The sequence below is a fragment of the Triturus cristatus genome, chromosome 1_2 (genome assembly GCF_964204655.1).
Source record: "Triturus cristatus chromosome 1_2, aTriCri1.1, whole genome shotgun sequence".
NCBI lineage: Eukaryota > Metazoa > Chordata > Amphibia > Caudata > Salamandridae > Triturus > Triturus cristatus.
Window position 1 is genome coordinate 321,567,085 of NC_140580.1, and position 17,617 is coordinate 321,584,701.

The 17,617-nt window shown below is 45.9% G+C and overlaps 1 protein-coding gene across 1 annotated transcript in view; it reads left to right on the top strand.

The window, feature by feature from the left end:
• HIF1AN (hypoxia inducible factor 1 subunit alpha inhibitor) overlaps nt 1-17,617 on the top strand; it is a 157,513-nt gene that overhangs the window by 34,953 nt on the left and 104,943 nt on the right. The window contains exon 2 of the mRNA XM_085603891.1: nt 1,399-1,649. Within this exon, the coding sequence (XP_085460017.1) occupies nt 1,399-1,649 (251 nt within the window). The remainder of the gene's footprint in view (nt 1-1,398; nt 1,650-17,617) is intronic.

Here is a 17,617-nt window from a genome sequence, read left to right on the forward strand (position 1 = left end):
TTGGTGAGTTTCTTTGCTAGATAGATTGGTCCAGTGTTGTTGAGTGTTTTATGTACCAAGCAACATAGTTTAAAGTTAATCCTTTTTCTGATGGGGAGCCAGTGGAGAGCTTCTAGACTGGTAGCCGATGGAGAACGGGGGGTGGGTCGGGGGGGGGGGATTTAAGACCAATCTTGCCGCGGTGTTCTGCAGATCCTGAAGTTTGGACAGAAGCTTTTCCTTTATGGATGCAAACAGCGCGTTACCATAGTCCAAGCGATTAGTGATTATTCCCTGGACAAGGGGCATACGAGAGCAATGGGGAATCCATTTAAAAATGTTCCTGAGGGATCGCATTAGGCCGTAGCATGTACGTATCGTGGAGTTTATGTGGTCGGCCATGGAGAGTTTATTGTCCATTACTACTCCTAGATTACGGACTGTTGTCTTGGGCGGGAGGCATGGCCCCAGTGAGGGCGGCCACCCGTCGGAGGACCAAATGTGTTGAGCATCGCCAAAGAGCATGATCTGTCTTGCTCGCATTGAGCAGTATATGATTGTTTGACATCCAGTCGTTAACAGTTGACGTACACCGTTTAAATCTGTGTTGAGTATCGGTGTGATCCGGGCTGAGAGTGATTAACAATTGTGGGTCGTCGGCGTAGGACACCGTACCAAAACCATGGGCTCTGATTATTTTAGCCAAGGGTGACACATATAGGTTAAAAAGAGTAGGGCTTAACATTTATCCCTGGGGAACTCCCTTATCAATAATCTGACTTTTGGACGAGAAACCACTAATTTGTACCTTGGAGGACCGGTCTGTTAGGTAGCTCTTTATCCATTGTAAGGTGGGGCCCTCGACACCGCACTCCCGTAGGCGTTCTAGCAGGATGCCATGAGAGATGGTGTCGAAGGCGGCCGACAGATCAAGTAGGATCAGAATAGCGGATTGTCTGGCATCCAAAGAGAGCCTGATTTTATCAACTATTTCTATCAGAGCCGTTTCGGTGCTATGATGTGACCGGAAACCAGACTGAGATAGAAAAACGTTCTGGGAAAACGTCTGTTATTAATTGCGCTGGGGTCTGGTACAGGTCTTGCCCAAACACTATTATGTGCCCAGACTGGACATACTCATAATCTTCTGGGTACACTGGCGCTGACGAAATGACGTGCCTTCTCATGCCAGGCTGAATCTCCTTTTCTGCTGTGTCATAATTAATTTTATTTACCAAATATATTTCCACATGCCCTCTCTTTCTGCCATAGTGTCTAACCAAATCTTTTTTGAGTCTCTGCTGTTGTAGTCTCTCCATTTGAAAGTTAGTATGTTTATGTTTCAATCTCTATACCTGTTAGAACCTCTTTATTACACTTTTTCAATTTTTAACATGTTCTTTATATGATTTAAATTAGGAACCGGTGGTACTCACGGACACAAATCTGGTTTATACAGCATTAAAATGGGACTTGGATTACCTCCAGGAGAACATTGGCTGTGGGGACTTCTCTGTTTACAGTGCCAATGGGCACAATTTTCTGTACTATGACGAGAAGAAAATGGCTCATTTCAAAGACTTTAAACCAAAATCCCAGAGGCAGGAAATGAAATTTGCGGAATTCGTGAAGAAACTTCGAGACATCCAACAAAGGGGAGGTGAGGACAGGTAAGTCATTTGTGATGCCCCTGAATTTACCATGCATTGTAACCGCTGTATAGCTTAGCAGATATCTGGACAGGTGTTTGCTATTTATGTACTGCAGTTTAACATGGATGGCTCATATGTGGATTACAAATAAACTACAATCCCCATAACAAAAATCCAACCATGGGGTGCAATTATGCAGGTCGCATGAAGCAAGCGCATGTTTTCAAGCAGCAGAAGTTGTATTCCCAGCGTAAGTCACCTGCTATTTTGCCTATAAAGCATAATATGACATTATTTTGAATGCTGCGCTCCAGAATCATTCGCTTTTTTTTTCTGGAGGTTTTTTTTGGTCCACTTGTTGGAGTTTTGTTTCACCTACATTTTTAAAAGATTCCTTGGTGGCTGTGCCCTAGTTTGTTTCCTTCTACATTGGCTCTTAGTAAATCTCCCTCTTCCGCACATGGCAGCTTGTTGGATCAAGAACATCTTTGTTAACAATCCACATTTACTGACTGCATCCTTCACATTCAAACAAAACGGGATATCTGCAAATCTTTTAGTCGACGAGACTTTGAGGGCAAGGTAAAGAGGATAGTTGCTTGCATGTGAAGAACCTTTAGTCAGTAAAAAGTCAATGAACACTGTTTCCCCTGTCTCTTCTTTCAAGCCCACAGATAAAATGAACCTGGAATCCTACATCTTTTTTCCTCAGATGAACCTGGAATCCTACATCTTTTTTCCTCAGAAGACTGTCTACATTTTCCTCAAAGCCTCTTCTGAGAAGAAGCAGGCTTCTTGCTGCTTTTGTGGAGTAGCAAGAAATTCAAAATCTTAAATACTTTTTCATCTGCACCATTCTCTTGGCTTCGATCTTAATTTCTGCCTAAATTTTAATGGACCATCTTGCCTACTCATATAGCCAAGCACCCAGCACGTGCTTACTTCTTCATCACTGATTTTTATTTTTGATTACGGAGTATTATTGGAAGACCACGCATTGCTATTCCACTAGAGTACAATCAAGAGCAGTATCTTTGAGGATGCCTCTCTCCTCAATTTGTCAATAACAGCAAGTCCTTTTCTGACAAGCATTCCACTTCAGCTGAGTTTCAGAAACCTCTACTCAGATTTTGGAGGTGCCCTTTTCCAGAAAGATTTGTGATGCTCAGTGTGAAAGAAGCTTATGGCAGCATCCAAAAGCACAGGTCTTCAAAACTTGGAAAATTGACTTTCTACTTCATTGAGAACAAAGACTACTACTGCCTTCACACAAGTATGATGATAGTCTCCAAACTCTTCAGCCTAGCAACTATTGACACTTTTACTTGATCCGGATCATCCATGTCCCAGGCAGCCATTTTCGCCCCTCCACTCCCCCCACAAAGATGAGAAGCAGCATCTCCTACAGTTTACAGACCCACTGTGGGGTCTGGTACTTTGATTTCAACACCACAGGCTAGACTATTATCTGAGCCTTTTTGTCCTTCCCCCTCCACAACGACCTGCTGCCCCTTGACCTCCAAAGGCCATGTCTAGAAAGATAGTGTGAGATACACACATAACCTTGATGAGGATCCGCAATCCAGAACAGCTGATACCGTGAAATCTCTCTTGAACTTAATGTATGCCAATCCTATTCATCCTACAGATGGCAGCACTATGTGCAAATGAGTGGCCACCAACCTTAATGGGTCACTTTTTCATCCTACTAGCAGCAAAGCTATCCTGGTCGAACCGGTATTTGTCTCAAATTAATTTACATTGAAATTGGCAAATGTGCTTTCTCTAAACAAAACCAGGCCAGAAGAACTTGACTCTGAGACAATACCCTGCTGACCACAATACCCTGCTATGTCCATACTAAAGAGGTCAAGATATGTGGATACCTTTTATCTTGGCAAACCACCATTTCAGCTCTGAGATCTGGCTCTTTTCCAGTGCAGACACTCAAGGGAATTTGACGGAAAGTGTGCTTACAAACCAGCAATAAAACCCATGCATGTGAATGCCCTTCAGGAAGTGATCCTAAAGCTTCTCCTAAAATATTCAGTAGAGCGGATCCCAAAGTCACAATGACAAACGTTTTCTTAGTCAAGAAAAAGCCAGAGAAGCACAGGGACTTTGTCGGTATATTAAAAGCCACATCACTGTGATAGAGTATGTTCAGGACTAAACATGTGGGCAGATGAACTGAGCATACAAACCGTCAGTTACCATAAATGTAAATTGGATTCCACACAAGTTTATTTTTTATTGCCAAGGTGGTGAAAGCTTTTGTTTGATCTGATGCGAAAACTGTCTATTCAGCAGGAGATATTGCTGTTTAGAGATAGACATAAGGTAGGGTGTGGGGAAGGTCGATTATGTTAAGGAGATGAATGTTTGATTCCTTGCTAAGGAACATTTGGTTAAGGTTTTCCACATATCCCTCGGATTCCCGTGGGCCTATTCAACATTAAGGGGAAATATTAAACAGAAAATATATTACACTGGTGCCTCCAGCCAGACAGCTTTGCTTCTTAGATCTCTGGGACATGTCCGCAGATAAAGTTCAAACTAGACTTTCACCTTCTGACAAAGAACTGAGGACGTGAGAATCCCACCTGTCTCCACTAACAGCCTGGCTTCTTCCAACCTGGAATTAGTTTCTTCAAACATCTTGAAAAGGGTTTTAATGGCAACCAGAACAGGTTCGTCTGCCAAAGTTTCTGGGCCAACTCCAATAAATATTGATCTGTTATTGATGTGTCCTTATGAAATCCCCCCCCCCCCGCATTTGGTACGTCGCACATCTGGGCCTTAACTGTTTGTGATTGGGAGTTCCTTTAGTATCTGTCGTGTAGTTATCTCCTACCCCAACACAGACACGTTTCACATCCTGTAGAGATCATCAAAGGACTTTCCAGTCTCTGTTGCGATACCCAACCTTGTGAGAGCTCCATAGAGTTTTAGGGTCTCCGTTTGAACCTTATCACAAGGCATCTTCACAAAATTACGAGATGTGTTGGAGAGATTAAGACCGTTGCCGTCAGACCCTTTTTTCAGGTTCCGTTAAAAAAAAAAAAAAATTAAATATAGCCTTCTTAATACCGAAGGTACTAATTAATTAATGTCTTAGTACTGGAACGAGAAAGTGCTCTTAGAATTGTCCTTTACTTAGTCGCTAGGAGGCATATGCATTCCCCTACGTGTGCAGCTCTTCTTGACGCTTTCACAAACTGAATACCTCGTAGCTTTGGGTTGGTTGCTTGCGTGGTGTTGGAAGCTGGGTCTGGCGGCAGGCCAAGCCCTGTGGGCAACCCCCGCCACGCACAGCGAAAGGACGTGGGCAGCGGGGTGTTGGTTTTACATATGGTAAAGTATTACTTTACATTAAAATAAACTATTGATGTGAAAACTGTGCATTGCGGTTGTGAGATTTATAATTAGCTTAGGGCAAGAGTGATGGTTACTTGAGATGAATATAACTGATGAAATTCTAAGTTTTTGCTTAGTTAAGTTTTTACTGAACATTTCACCCAGCTATGTTATTTTAACCTTTTGTTTTTTTCAAAGAATATATGTCTGTACTTATAAATATATAAAAGATTTGCCTCATTATTTATGTGGTATTACCTTTCCGAGATAGGTAAGGGGTATTAAATTATCATTTGAGTTCAGGGCTGGATAGTGGTTGATAAGGGGTTTAAAGATGTAGAGTTGGGATACGTGGGTTTCCTATATGTGTGTGTATGTATGTATACATGTGTCTGCGGAATGGAGGTCCTCCCCATTTTAACAGTAAATAAAACTAAGCATATATTAAAAAAAGTATGCATGTATGTGTATATATGTGTGTGTGTGTGTGTGTATATATATATATATATATATATATATATATATATATATATATTCACTTAAAAAAACCATAGGTTTCACACACGTTATAGTTAGGAATTGGCATTTAAAAAACCTTGCAAATTCACTTAAAAAACCATAGGTTTCACACAGGTTATAGTTAGGTGGATATTTCACTCGTAAAAAACCAATGAAATTCCCCCGTTATAGTTAGTTCAGATAACTATAACTCGCGCGCCCGCAATCCACTGCTCATGACGTCACATATTACATCACTCATGACATCACTGATGACAGAGTGGCGGTCGCGCGAGTTATAGTTATCTGAAGTAACTATAACGGGGGAATTTCATTGTTTTTTTTACGAGAGAAATATCCACCTAACTATAACCTGTATGAAACCTATGGTTTTTTAAGTGAATTTGTACGTTTTTTTAAATTTTAAGTTATATATTTATAAAAAAAAAATTTTTCAAGGTTTTTCACCGTGCGCGCACCGCAGTCGCCAGTAGTTATAGTTAGAACCTATTATCCATAGGAAAAGCGTTTTTTGATTTGCCAATATCTTTGGTGTCGTTTGCCGAATATTCGCGAAATTTTCAAAACTAATGGGGTGCTCCAGTCAGCTCCTGTCTTGAAAGTTTCGGGACTTAACACTACGCGCTAAGGAGTAGGCGGCCTCGGAGGCTTCTGCTGGTCCGCTGGGCTCTGTAATTTGCTGAAAACTATTGCAAACAACTGTCGCTCTTCAATAATTACTGCTGCTATATTTTGTTGCTAATTTTGCTGCTGCTACTATTATCGACCGGATCGCGGTCTTTTAATGTTGGTTATTTTTTAAAAACTGTTGCTTTCATTCCGCATACCCTCACTATAAAACAAAGCTCACCAACCTGCTGCTTAGAGCGGGGCCTCATCCTTCACCACATCGTTCGGCGCCATCTTGGATTGGGCTGGATCCAGTCGATGTGGGCGCCATTTTGGGGTGCGCGCGCTGATGCTCGCTGAGGGGGGGCATAAAAACAGGCCAATGCAAGCGCGCATTTGACTTAACACTACGCGCTAAGGAGTAGGCGGCCTCGGAGGCTTCTGCTGGTCCGCTGGGCTCTGTAATTTGCTGAAAACTATTGCAAACAACTGTCGCTCTTCAATAATTACTGCTGCTATATTTTGTTGCTAATTTTGCTGCTGCTACTATTATCGACCGGATCGCGGTCTTTTAATGTTGGTTATTTTTTAAAAACTGTTGCTTTCATTCCGCATACCCTCACTATAAAACAAAGCTCACCAACCTGCTGCTTAGAGCGGGGCCTCATCCTTCACCACATCGTTCGGCGCCATCTTGGATTGGGCTGGATCCAGTCGATGTGGGCGCCATTTTGGGGTGCGCGCGCTGATGCTCGCTGAGGGGGGGCATAAAAACAGGCCAATGCAAGCGCGCAGCGCGCGCGCGCAGCGGGCGCGCCGATGGCGCGCCGGAGGCGCGCCAGAGGCAAGCCCGTCTGCGCCCGTCCGCGCCCCGGACGAGTACCGGACAACGGATGTATACTATGCCCCCAATAAGGTACGCCAGGTCTACTCTAGGAAACAGCTGCTACAGATCGGTGGGAAAGCATACAGCGGGACTGAGGCTGACACCATCCGGGACTATGCTATTGCCCCGGGATGTAAAGCAACGAGTCCGCGCCCTAATATGTGTGGATACCTGAATTGTGGGTTAATAAATAGTAGGTCGTTAGTAAAACACCACTTTGAAATAGCGCTCCTAATCGAAGATATGAAGCTGGATGCATAATTTCTCACAGAGACCTGGATCAGAGCAGATTCAGTCGTGGAGATAGGTCTCGCCTGCCCAGACGGTTTTAAAATCATACATTTACCTAGGGAGGAGGGCATAGGGGGTGGGGTGGGGCTGATTTTTAGGGAAAACCTCCACTTTACTCAGTTACATGTAGACAAAATAGAGGGAATTGAAATGATGGGATTCGCGCTTCAGGAAGCTAAAGGTCATCTCCTTTCAGGCTTGCTGTGTTATCGCCCTCCGGGGAGTAACACTGCACTACAGCCCCTTTTAAATACCATCACTAACCTATCCCTATCTCACTCCAATATGGTCATCTTGGGAGATTTTAATTGGTGGGAGAATGCGAGCTCAAAAAATCAACTCAGAGATTTGACAGACACCTGCCAATCTCTCGGTCTACAACAACTAGTTACCTCCCCGACTCACCAGGGAGGACATATCCTCGACCTTTTATTCGCAAATGATTCAAGGGTGGAACTCCTAAATATTTCTCCCCAAATGTGGACGGACCACTATCTAATATTCTTTACAGTACGGTCAGCTATTCCCACCGCTCAATCCAACACCGTGGTGCAGTATCGGAAAGGGAGAAAATGGTCCAATTTAACAAGGACAGGCGCTCTCCTGCCGACGCCCTCGGTGAGCCTTTTTCAGAGCTTAGGTACAGTGGAGGACAATTACAACATCTACCGGCAGTACGTTACAGCTGCATTAGACGAAGTGCTCCCTATAAAAAGACTCCAAATTAGAAACAAAATTTCAGCGCCTTGGTACACAGAAGATCTGAGGCAGCTCAGACTTCAATGCAAGAAGGCAGAAAGAACATGGAGAAAGAGCTATCTCGATAAGGATAGGGCAACTTTTAAGTTAACCTTGAGGAGGTACAAGTTGCGCATCTTGGAAAGCAAGGCCAATTTCTATGCTCAATCCATCTTGCAAGCCCCAAATAGAATTATGGAGCTCTTCAGAATTGCTAGAACCATCTCTGCCCCATCCTGTCTGGAGAACAGAGTCGAAGCCTCACAAAATCTGTGCGACGAGATTGCCACTTATTTTAAAGACAAAGTGGCCAAGATTGTCGTCCGCTTTAAGGACAACGAGGCGACAACCCAGAACCCGGGTAACAAGACATCTGAGGGGACCATGGACCACCAACACTCCTTGGCTTCCTTTCCTGCTATGTCGGCCTCCATTTTCGACTCCCTGGTCAGTGGCATCTCCTCCGGTTCACCCCTCGACCCTCTTCCCCAGAAAGTGTGGAAAACATATGGTCATCTCACATTTCCCTGGTTGCGCCAGATCTGCAACCAATCATTGGAAACCGGATTGGTTCCAGAAAGCTGGAAGCAGGCTGTGGTGGCCCCTCTTATTAAGAAGCCCTCTTTAGACCCAACTAACCCGGCTAACTTTCGGCCCATCTCCCTCCTTCCCTTCCCAATTAAGATCTTGGAAAGGGTCGTGAGTAGATCTCTTTCGGAATTTCTGGAAGAGTATCAGCTACTGGATAGGGACCAGTTTGGTTTTCGCCCTGGTCATGGGACGGAGTCGGCCCTGGTCACAATGCTGGACAACATACGAATGCGGGCTGACGCCGGGAGCACTGCGGTTTTAGTGCTCCTGGATATGTCAGCCGCATTCGACACAGTGAGTCACACTATCCTGCTGGCAAGACTGAGGGATCTGGGTGTAAAGGGCCGAGCACTGCAGTGGCTCCGCTCTTATTTGACAGGGAGGCAGCAGGTGGTGACACTGGGGTCGTTTACCTCTGAAAAATCCCACGTGGCCTATGGAGTACCACAGGGTTCCAGCATCAGCCCCATTCTCTTTAATATTTACCTGCAACCACTGTTTGCAATTATCAAAGCGTTTGGGGTTGAGCTGGTAAACTACGCAGACGACACACAATTGGTATTTTCGATGGAGGGAAAACAGGAGGTATCTCTGGAGCAATTTCAAAACTGCATGAGCCTGACAACAGACTGGCTGCGAAGTAACTCCCTGCAGTTTAACGGTGATAAGACCGAGGTGTTGTTCTACTCACCACGAAACCAGATCCATCATCTGCAGTCGGAGTTTAGGCTTGCTCCAGATGAGGCTCCACTGGTTCCATCAAATACCATTCGTAATCTAGGCGTCTTGTTCGATAACGATCTGCAATTGAACTCGCAGGCGAACAAGACTGCCAGTGTGTGCTTCGGACTAATACGGGTACTTCGTAGGATTCTTCCATTCTTGCCAGGGGATATGCGCGCACTGATTGTAAGGAGCACAGTACTCAGCAGAATGGATTACTGTAACTCTCTGTATCTGGGCGCCCCCCAGTATATTCTGCTGGGATTGCAGAGAGTACAGTCGGCTGCAGCAAAGTTGGCGCTAAATCGTAGACGCGACGCCTCTTCCACTCAGGCGCTGCGCGAGCTCCACTGGCTGCCAGTCAAAGAAAGGATCCTTTTTAAATCTCTCTGTCTGATTTATAAAGCAGCACATGGGATGGGTCCAATTCCCCTGCAGGAGAGATTCTCACGCTATCTCCCCCCGAGACAGCTGCGTTCCTCCAACGCTAACCTGCTGTCACAACCCAGATTTAAACGTGTCAGGCTGGGGGGGAGGGCATTTAGCGTGGCTGGTGCTCGGATATGGAACGAGCTTCCTTCGAGGATCAGGCAGCTAGACTCCTTAATGGAATTCAGAAAGAGTCTTAAGACCTGGCTCTTTCCAGTTGCCTGATTGCCTACGTCGCTGCCTATTCCTCTCAGCTTAATTTCATCAACTGTTCTGTCAAGCGCCGGGATACCCGTAGGGTGATTGTGCGCTATATAAGAGCATATACAATACAATACAATACAATGATTCGTCAAGCGGGGGCCGAGGGAAGAAAAAAGGGGGGCTCCCAAAACGCTTTTTCTCCATGTTAATTTCCATAGGAATAGGTAGGTCTTGGTCCAGAAAGCAACCTTTTTTTAAATGGTGTAAATCCATTCAGTAGTTGCTGAGAAATTTAAAAAAAGAAAGCTATAGATATCTGAGCTCCGAGGAGGAGTCGCGGCGACTCCAGAGCACGAGCTTCACTCTGATTGGCTGCCAACAATCCAAACCAGGAAGTGTTGACAGCCATCTTGTGACTCCATAACCGAGGCACAAGAAAAAAAGGGGGGGGGGGGGGGGGGGGAAGAGTGAAAAATGAATAAAAGGCAGGGTAGGAACACCATGACCCCCTAGGCCTGCTCAGGGGGTCCCACTAGGACCCCCAGGGCCCAAAAAAGCATTTAAATAAAAAATAAAAAAATTGACCGAATATGCGCTGGGTTTGCGAATCCTGACGACCTGCCCCCCCCCCAAACGACCCCCCCCCCATAAAGAACCGCGGACTTCCGCGCTTCATTTTGGATAAGCCCCCGGGTGGGCCAGGTCCTGGGGGCAATGTGCAGTTTATTAACCATCACATCCCCGGGGCTTTATTCATTATATGCGGGTGACACACAGCCCCGGGGACCGCCACCTCCCTGGGGCTTCTAAAAAAAAAAAAAAAAAGAATGCCTCGTGGGACCCCCAAGTCCTGGGGACCACCACCTTCCCGGGGCACTCTGTATTTAAATACGGGGGTCCTTCGCAGAAATGGCCCAGGAGGGGGTCACACCCCCCCCCCTCTTTAATTTCAAAAACATTTAATTTATTTTTTTAAACGGAAAGGCCGGCCCCGGAGGATGGGGTCCCCGGGGTCATAATTGGCCTGGGGAGGAGGGCTACATGGTCCCCCTCCCCAAACAATAAAATAAAAAAGGGTGGCCAGGCCCCGTGAGATGGGGTCCCCGGGGCCATAATTGGGGCCTTGGGACGGGGGGGGGCTGTGTAACCCCACTCCAAACATTAAAAAGAAAAGCTTGCCAGGCCCCGGGGATCTAGTCCCTGGGTCCACAAGTGGTCCAGGGAAGGGGGGCCACAAGGCCCCCCTCCCATAAAGTAAGAAAATAAAGAAAAAGAAACCGGCAACTCGCCGGTGGCCCCGCATGACTCTGCCAACGCACCCCCCTGGCGCATTTTAAGTTGGGGAATTAAGTCGGCTTGATTACTGGGGCCAACTAGCCCAACAGGTACCTCCAGTAAGCACCATACAGCTGGATTGCAGAGAGGGGGTCCGTGGCCACGCCCCTTTTTACACCACTCTGTAAACACTCCTCGTGGCACACTGCTCGTGGGGTGATGAGGTCCACTTGTGTCTGGAGGACCACAGGACACAAGTGGACTTCATCCCTTGTGAAGCAGTGCGCTGGGAGCCACGTTTGCAGAGTGGTGTAAAAAGGGGGCGTGACCTCGTACAGCTCGAAGCAATCCAGATGTGTGGCGCTTACTGGAGGTACCTGGTGGGCTAGGTGGCCCCCAGGGACCCTCAGGAATGAAGAGGACTTAATACCCCAACTTAGAACGCACCAGGAGGCATGTTTGCAGAGTGGTGGGGAAAGGGGGCATGGCCTTTGTCCACCTCTCGGAAGTTCCCACTGTGTGGGGCTTAGTGGAGGTAAGAGGTAGGCTAGTTGGCCCCTAAAGGACCCCCAGCAGCCAAGGGAAATGAAATTCCAATCCAAGAGCGCACCAGGGAGCGCGTTTGCAGAGTGGTGGGCGAAGGGGGCATGGCCTGCTATGAGAACTTAGCAATCCTGCTGTATGTGACTTACTGGAGGTAATAGGAGGGGTAGTTGGCCCCCAAGGATGTCCTTGGGGCCAACTACCCCTCTTGTTACCTCCAGTAAGTCCCACACAATGGGATTGCTAAGACTTCTTCGGATGCCATGCCCCCCTTTCTCCACCACTCTGCAAATGCACCTCCTGGCAGACTACGGTGACAAAATATTTACAGTGCACAAAAGCCCAATTATTACTAAACGTTTGTTTGGCAAACAACGCAAGGTCGACTTGTTTCGAACCCTCTTCCTTTTATGGGTTCTCTTCAGGACCAAAATGTCTTTACTTATTATAGAACGGCCTACTGCTCTTTGTATCTTTAAGGGCAAGTGGTAGGTAAAGTGGTGTCCAAATCTTATAGCTGTCCTGTACGTAATCTGTCTTTGGCACGCATCAGCTGCTATAAATGTTCAAAACAAGGCGGCGTTGCCTGCTTTTCAATGGCGGCAGGCCCTCAAAAAGGAAGGGGGTTCAAAACGCGTCAACCTTGCGTTGTTTGCCAAACAAACGTTTAGTAATAATTGGGCTTTTGTGCACTGTAAATATTTTGTCACTTTGTGAATTTTTTTAAATGTTGTACTTTAGTGCACTAGAAAGACTGATGTAGACGTTATGCGGTTGTTTGGCACTGCCCTCTGGTTTTCAAAAATATTAAATAGGGTTGGTCAACCAGGAACGGTCTGTGTTGGATAGTTGGATTGTAGTGTGGGTTATAAATGGGTTGGAATGCAGATGAGCGGATGTGAACATAGATGATGAAATGAGAGTATGGTGTCTGTGGATAGAAAGCTGTTTGAGATTCTGTATATTGTATTTATGTAAAAGTTTGTCCTGAAAAAAGGAAAAAAAAAAAGTTTTATCAAGATAAAAATAAAAAAAGAATTTCAAAATAAATTGAAGTCTAATTAGTATTTGAGGCTGTTATAGATTCATTTCTGTGGAGTGTCTGAGTATCAGTACTGGCATTGTTTGGTTTGGCAACTAACTATAACGTCAGTGAAATAAAATATATATCCATTTATTTGATGTAAAAAGCAAAGTTTATACCTTTTTGTTGTAAGAAATCTTTATTTATGCTTGCATAACCAAACGTAAAATACAACACATTCCTAATTTACGCTCCACCCTGAATTAATATAACTTTTTGTCTACAAAAAAACTTAAACTACATTTCTCAACTTCTGCTCGTCCCTTTTTCATTTATAATTTACACAAGACCTTCAGAATATTATATATGGTGACCTCCATACAGAGTGTAGCCAACTCGGTACCAACACTACATTAACTATAACTTGTCACTCTACTATGCACTGTGTTCTCACAGGATGTGATTTGCAATGTCATAACTGTTTTTAGGTCTCGCTTAGGCAGCGCACATGCGTTGCTCTAGGAGATGACCTTTAGAAATTGGTCCGCTCTTTTCAAGCACTCGTGCATGTGCTGGCATCCACCTTGCGGGCGCGAGCAGCGGCGTGCGTGCTAATTGAAAACAGATGGCGTGCGTGCTGCTGCTCGCTCTCGTTGATGCCAGCACGAGTGCTTGCCTAGGCTTGTCATCTCTGCACGGCTGTCGTCGGCCTCCCAATGTCCGTAAATCCGCACCAATAGCGAGCACAAGCTAATATCCATGGCCATCCCCTCACTTCAACGCACTAATCTATCTAATCCAACAGTTAATCCCCTGCTCTCTCACCAGTCCTCCTTTCCATCGCTCCTTCCTTACACAAATATTTACACCTTTTCCCCTCTCTTTCTCTCCATTTAGTCACCCTATTTGCTTTCTTAAATATTATATTTAGTCACTGTAATACGCTGGCGCTTCACTCTTCTGCGGCAAAGCCTGCATCTGCCGTCACCCTCTGATGCGGCACCAGTCCCCGCAACTGTAAACCTTCGGGACACGCGCGTGCCCTCCCGCGCCGCTCCCTCTTCAGCATGGCTCGCTCTGTACCTCCCCTGGTTGGCCCCTGCATTCATTAATGTTACTGGTGCCGCTCCTCTCAGGCTGAACTGAAACTGTCCAGCGCCAAGAGCCAGGCGGGCAGTGCTCAAGGCGCATGGCTTCGGCATTTACTAGACCTCCTATCAAGAAGATGCTTGGGGGAGGGGCTCGCACAGCCCAACAGCTCAGGCTGCATATGTCTTCCCTCTTGTTTCCTGTATTCTGCGATAGCGAAGTAGTTTTATTTTTTATTTTATTCAGTTCTCCCTCCTCTCTGATAAATCTTTTTTCTCTTACTGTGATCCTACGCCCTATTGCTTCGCTCGCTCGACACTGTCGTGTCTATTTCACTCCCCTATCTCTTTCTCACTCATAAGCCCTCTCTTTCTAACCTTGTATTATTTATTCCTCTTTTGGTTTCAATAGCACTTGTTTCTCAGCCGCACTCCTCCTCTGCTGTCCGCATCTCTCTTGCCCTTCACAGTCACCCCTCTCCCCTTTCACAGCATCTCTTCCCTCACTCGCCATTACTCCTTTTTATAGTCTTTGAAGCCCAATTTCGCTGTATTCGTTCCTTGTAGCCCATGCTCTCGCATCCCAGCTCTCAGCACACCCTCCTTTATTGTACCTTCTACTTCCGCCCTAACCCTCTGTATGGTGCTCCTGGTTCTTACACTTCAATGCCCTCCCTTCTTCATTTTATTGGTCCCCTCCCCCCAGTCTATCTCTCTCTCCGCCTCTGGTCTCTCTTTAAGGCCCCTCACCCAGCCAGCCCCCACCCCCCTCCACCTTTATACATATGGGTTTGCCTTTTATCCTCACTTCCAGTGCTCACATCCCACCACATTTCCTTTCTCCTCCCCCCTGACAGTCCCCACTCTCTCCCATTCCACCCAAGGCCCCTCACTGTCCTCACTCACTCTCTTGGATCAGTTTCTTCCTATGGTCTTCTCTCTGCTCCTTTCTCTCAGTCCCATTCTCTTCCTGTCCTCTTGCATCTCATCCTCGGGCCTCTGCTCTCCCTTCCCAGCTCCCCACACTTCACCTGAACTTAGTGCTCCCCTTCACCAGCCCCCCTCCACTGTCCTCCAATGCTCGCTCCTCTGTCCTTCTTTCTACCGACCCCCTTCCCATGCCTCCGTCTGTGCTGCACACATTTGACTGTATTTTCATATATGGGATTCGTACCTACATTTCCGTGGGTTTTCGTACATTTTTCATGTTTTGTGAATACATTTTATAACTTTTTTTTTTTTTTTAGCACATATGATGTCATATACTGTCTGTACAACATTTCTGCGTGCTCCAGACACGTTTGTTGTTTAATATTGGGGATTGGTCAAGGAAAACATAACCATGGCAGGTTTATATATTATAACTTTACAACATGCTACACAACAGCCACACTACTCTACAACTTAGCTTAAATACAGTGGCAAAGCCAATAGCTCTGACTAAACACTTATAAGATCCCCAAGGCGAGACCTATTGGCTATGCCAATGCTTGTTTTAAATACTATTATCTTGGATGGTATAAATGGGATAATATAAGACAGGATAAGCAGTGCACGGAGAAAGTTTGAGTTATAGTTAATGTAGTGTGGCAATTGAGTTTGAAATTTTGTGTATGAAGGTGCACAAGTTATTGTAATTTGAAGGTGTTGCGTACATAAAGGTAAAAGTATAAGTTTAGCAATTTAATTTTTGTGTAGTTTGTTTTGCTTGTAGAGCAAGAATAAATACGTTTTCCTAACTATAACAAAAATATACCTGCCATCTGTGACGCCATTTAAGATGTCATCGGTGATGTTACTGACCATGTCATGAGTAATGTAAAATGTGAGGTCATAAGTAGCGCATTGTGGTGGCGTAAGTTATCGTTAGCTCAGCTAACTATATCTGCTGAATTTCACTCGTTTTGCATGATGAAATCTTAGCCAAACTATAACGTCCCTGTAACCTTTTGTGTTTTAAGTGAATTTTTAAGATTGTGTTTTAAATTCTTTGTAAAACATTTTTTTTACTGAGCAGGTCAAATAACACAAACATTACCTGATATGTATTGACCACCTTTGCTTTAGAAAACAAACAGGAGTGATCTAATCAATCATTTAAAGTGCCGGAGTAAAAAATACAGTTAATCAGTCAAAAATTATTGTTAAGCATTAGAAGCAGCAGATATGTTTAAAGTGAACTGGTGCATGAAAAGTGCATCATGTAACGCAGTTCACCAGCGTAAGACCTAGTTATGAAGATAAATAATTATTCAACTCGGTATTTAGTATATGGTATCTAGAAATAGGAAGGAAAAACATCAGTTAAGTCTTCATGAGTTGAAATATTAATGGAAATACTTGAAGTGCAAGAGTGCAAAACACATTTCATCAGCCAGAATAATCGATAGCAGACTTTGGCAGCAGCAAATATCTATAAAGTGCACCAGTGTATAAAAGTGCATCTTATAGCAAGGTTAACAAGCTCAAACCAAAGGTATGAAAGATAAATAGATAAAATCTGATTCATCATACAACCACTGCCAGCTGTCCACACCGAACACCACCCACGGCCAGTTCTCCTGCCGCCAGACCTTTACCACCACCCCCTCGACCAACACCGCCGATGCCCTGAGGTGCATCCTCCTCAGCGTGTGCTCTCTGCACAGACACGCTGAAGAGAACTGGAACCTCCTTGACACCCTCTCACTAGACGTTGCCTTCTTTACAGGAACCTGGATCAACGCCTCCTCTGCCCCCGACATTGCAATCGCCATCCCGGACGGATACAAGATCCAGAGGAAGGACCGCCCCAACCACACAGGAGGAGGACACGCCATCGCACTCAAAAGCTCTCTCCACCTCGAGCGACGCCTTCTCCTCCGTGGAACACCGGCACTTCCAGGTGAAGCCAAGCCCTAGAACCACATTTCGTGGCACCCTCGTCTAAATACCCCCGGCCCCGTGCCCCTTTCACCACCATCACCGACCTCATCGCACCCCACGCCATCGTCTCTATAGATTACATACTCATTGGAGACCTGAGTTTCCACCTCGACAACCCCAACTCCTCCACCCTCTTGGACAACCTCGCCAACATCGAGCTGAAACAGCTCGTCACCAGGCCCACCCTCAAGGCAGGACACACCCTCAACCCCATCTTCGCAGGAGGAAACAGCATCCACTTCAGCCACACCACGCAACCCGCATGGACAGACCACCACTGCGTACACTTCCTCGTCAACAAACCCAAGCTGCCCAAACCTGCTCCATGCCCTCTGCGAAACAACTGGAGCAAAGTAACTGAGGATCAGCGAAGCTCCGCCCGTAACCGCGACACCCCTGCGACCAACTCCAATGTCGCAGCCAGGGACCTGCACATATGGCGCCTCAACTGCGCAAACAAGCTCCCACCCCTACGCAGCTCTGACAGACCGCATCCCGGGAAGGCCACCTGATTCACCACCGACCTCCAAGTAGCCAGACGCACCTGCAGATGTCTTGAGAAAAACTGGAGAAACAGCAAACGCCTGAAGACCACACCACCTACAAGTACCCCATGACGGAATTTCACCAACGCATCAACCACCAAACGGACCATCATCCTAAACAAAATCCTCACCAACTCCAGCAACTCCAAGGAACTCTTCAGTGTCATCCAGGCATTTACCAAGCCCCCCCAGCGAAACCAGGGACATCGTCCCCTCCCAGGACCTCTGCGACAAGCTCG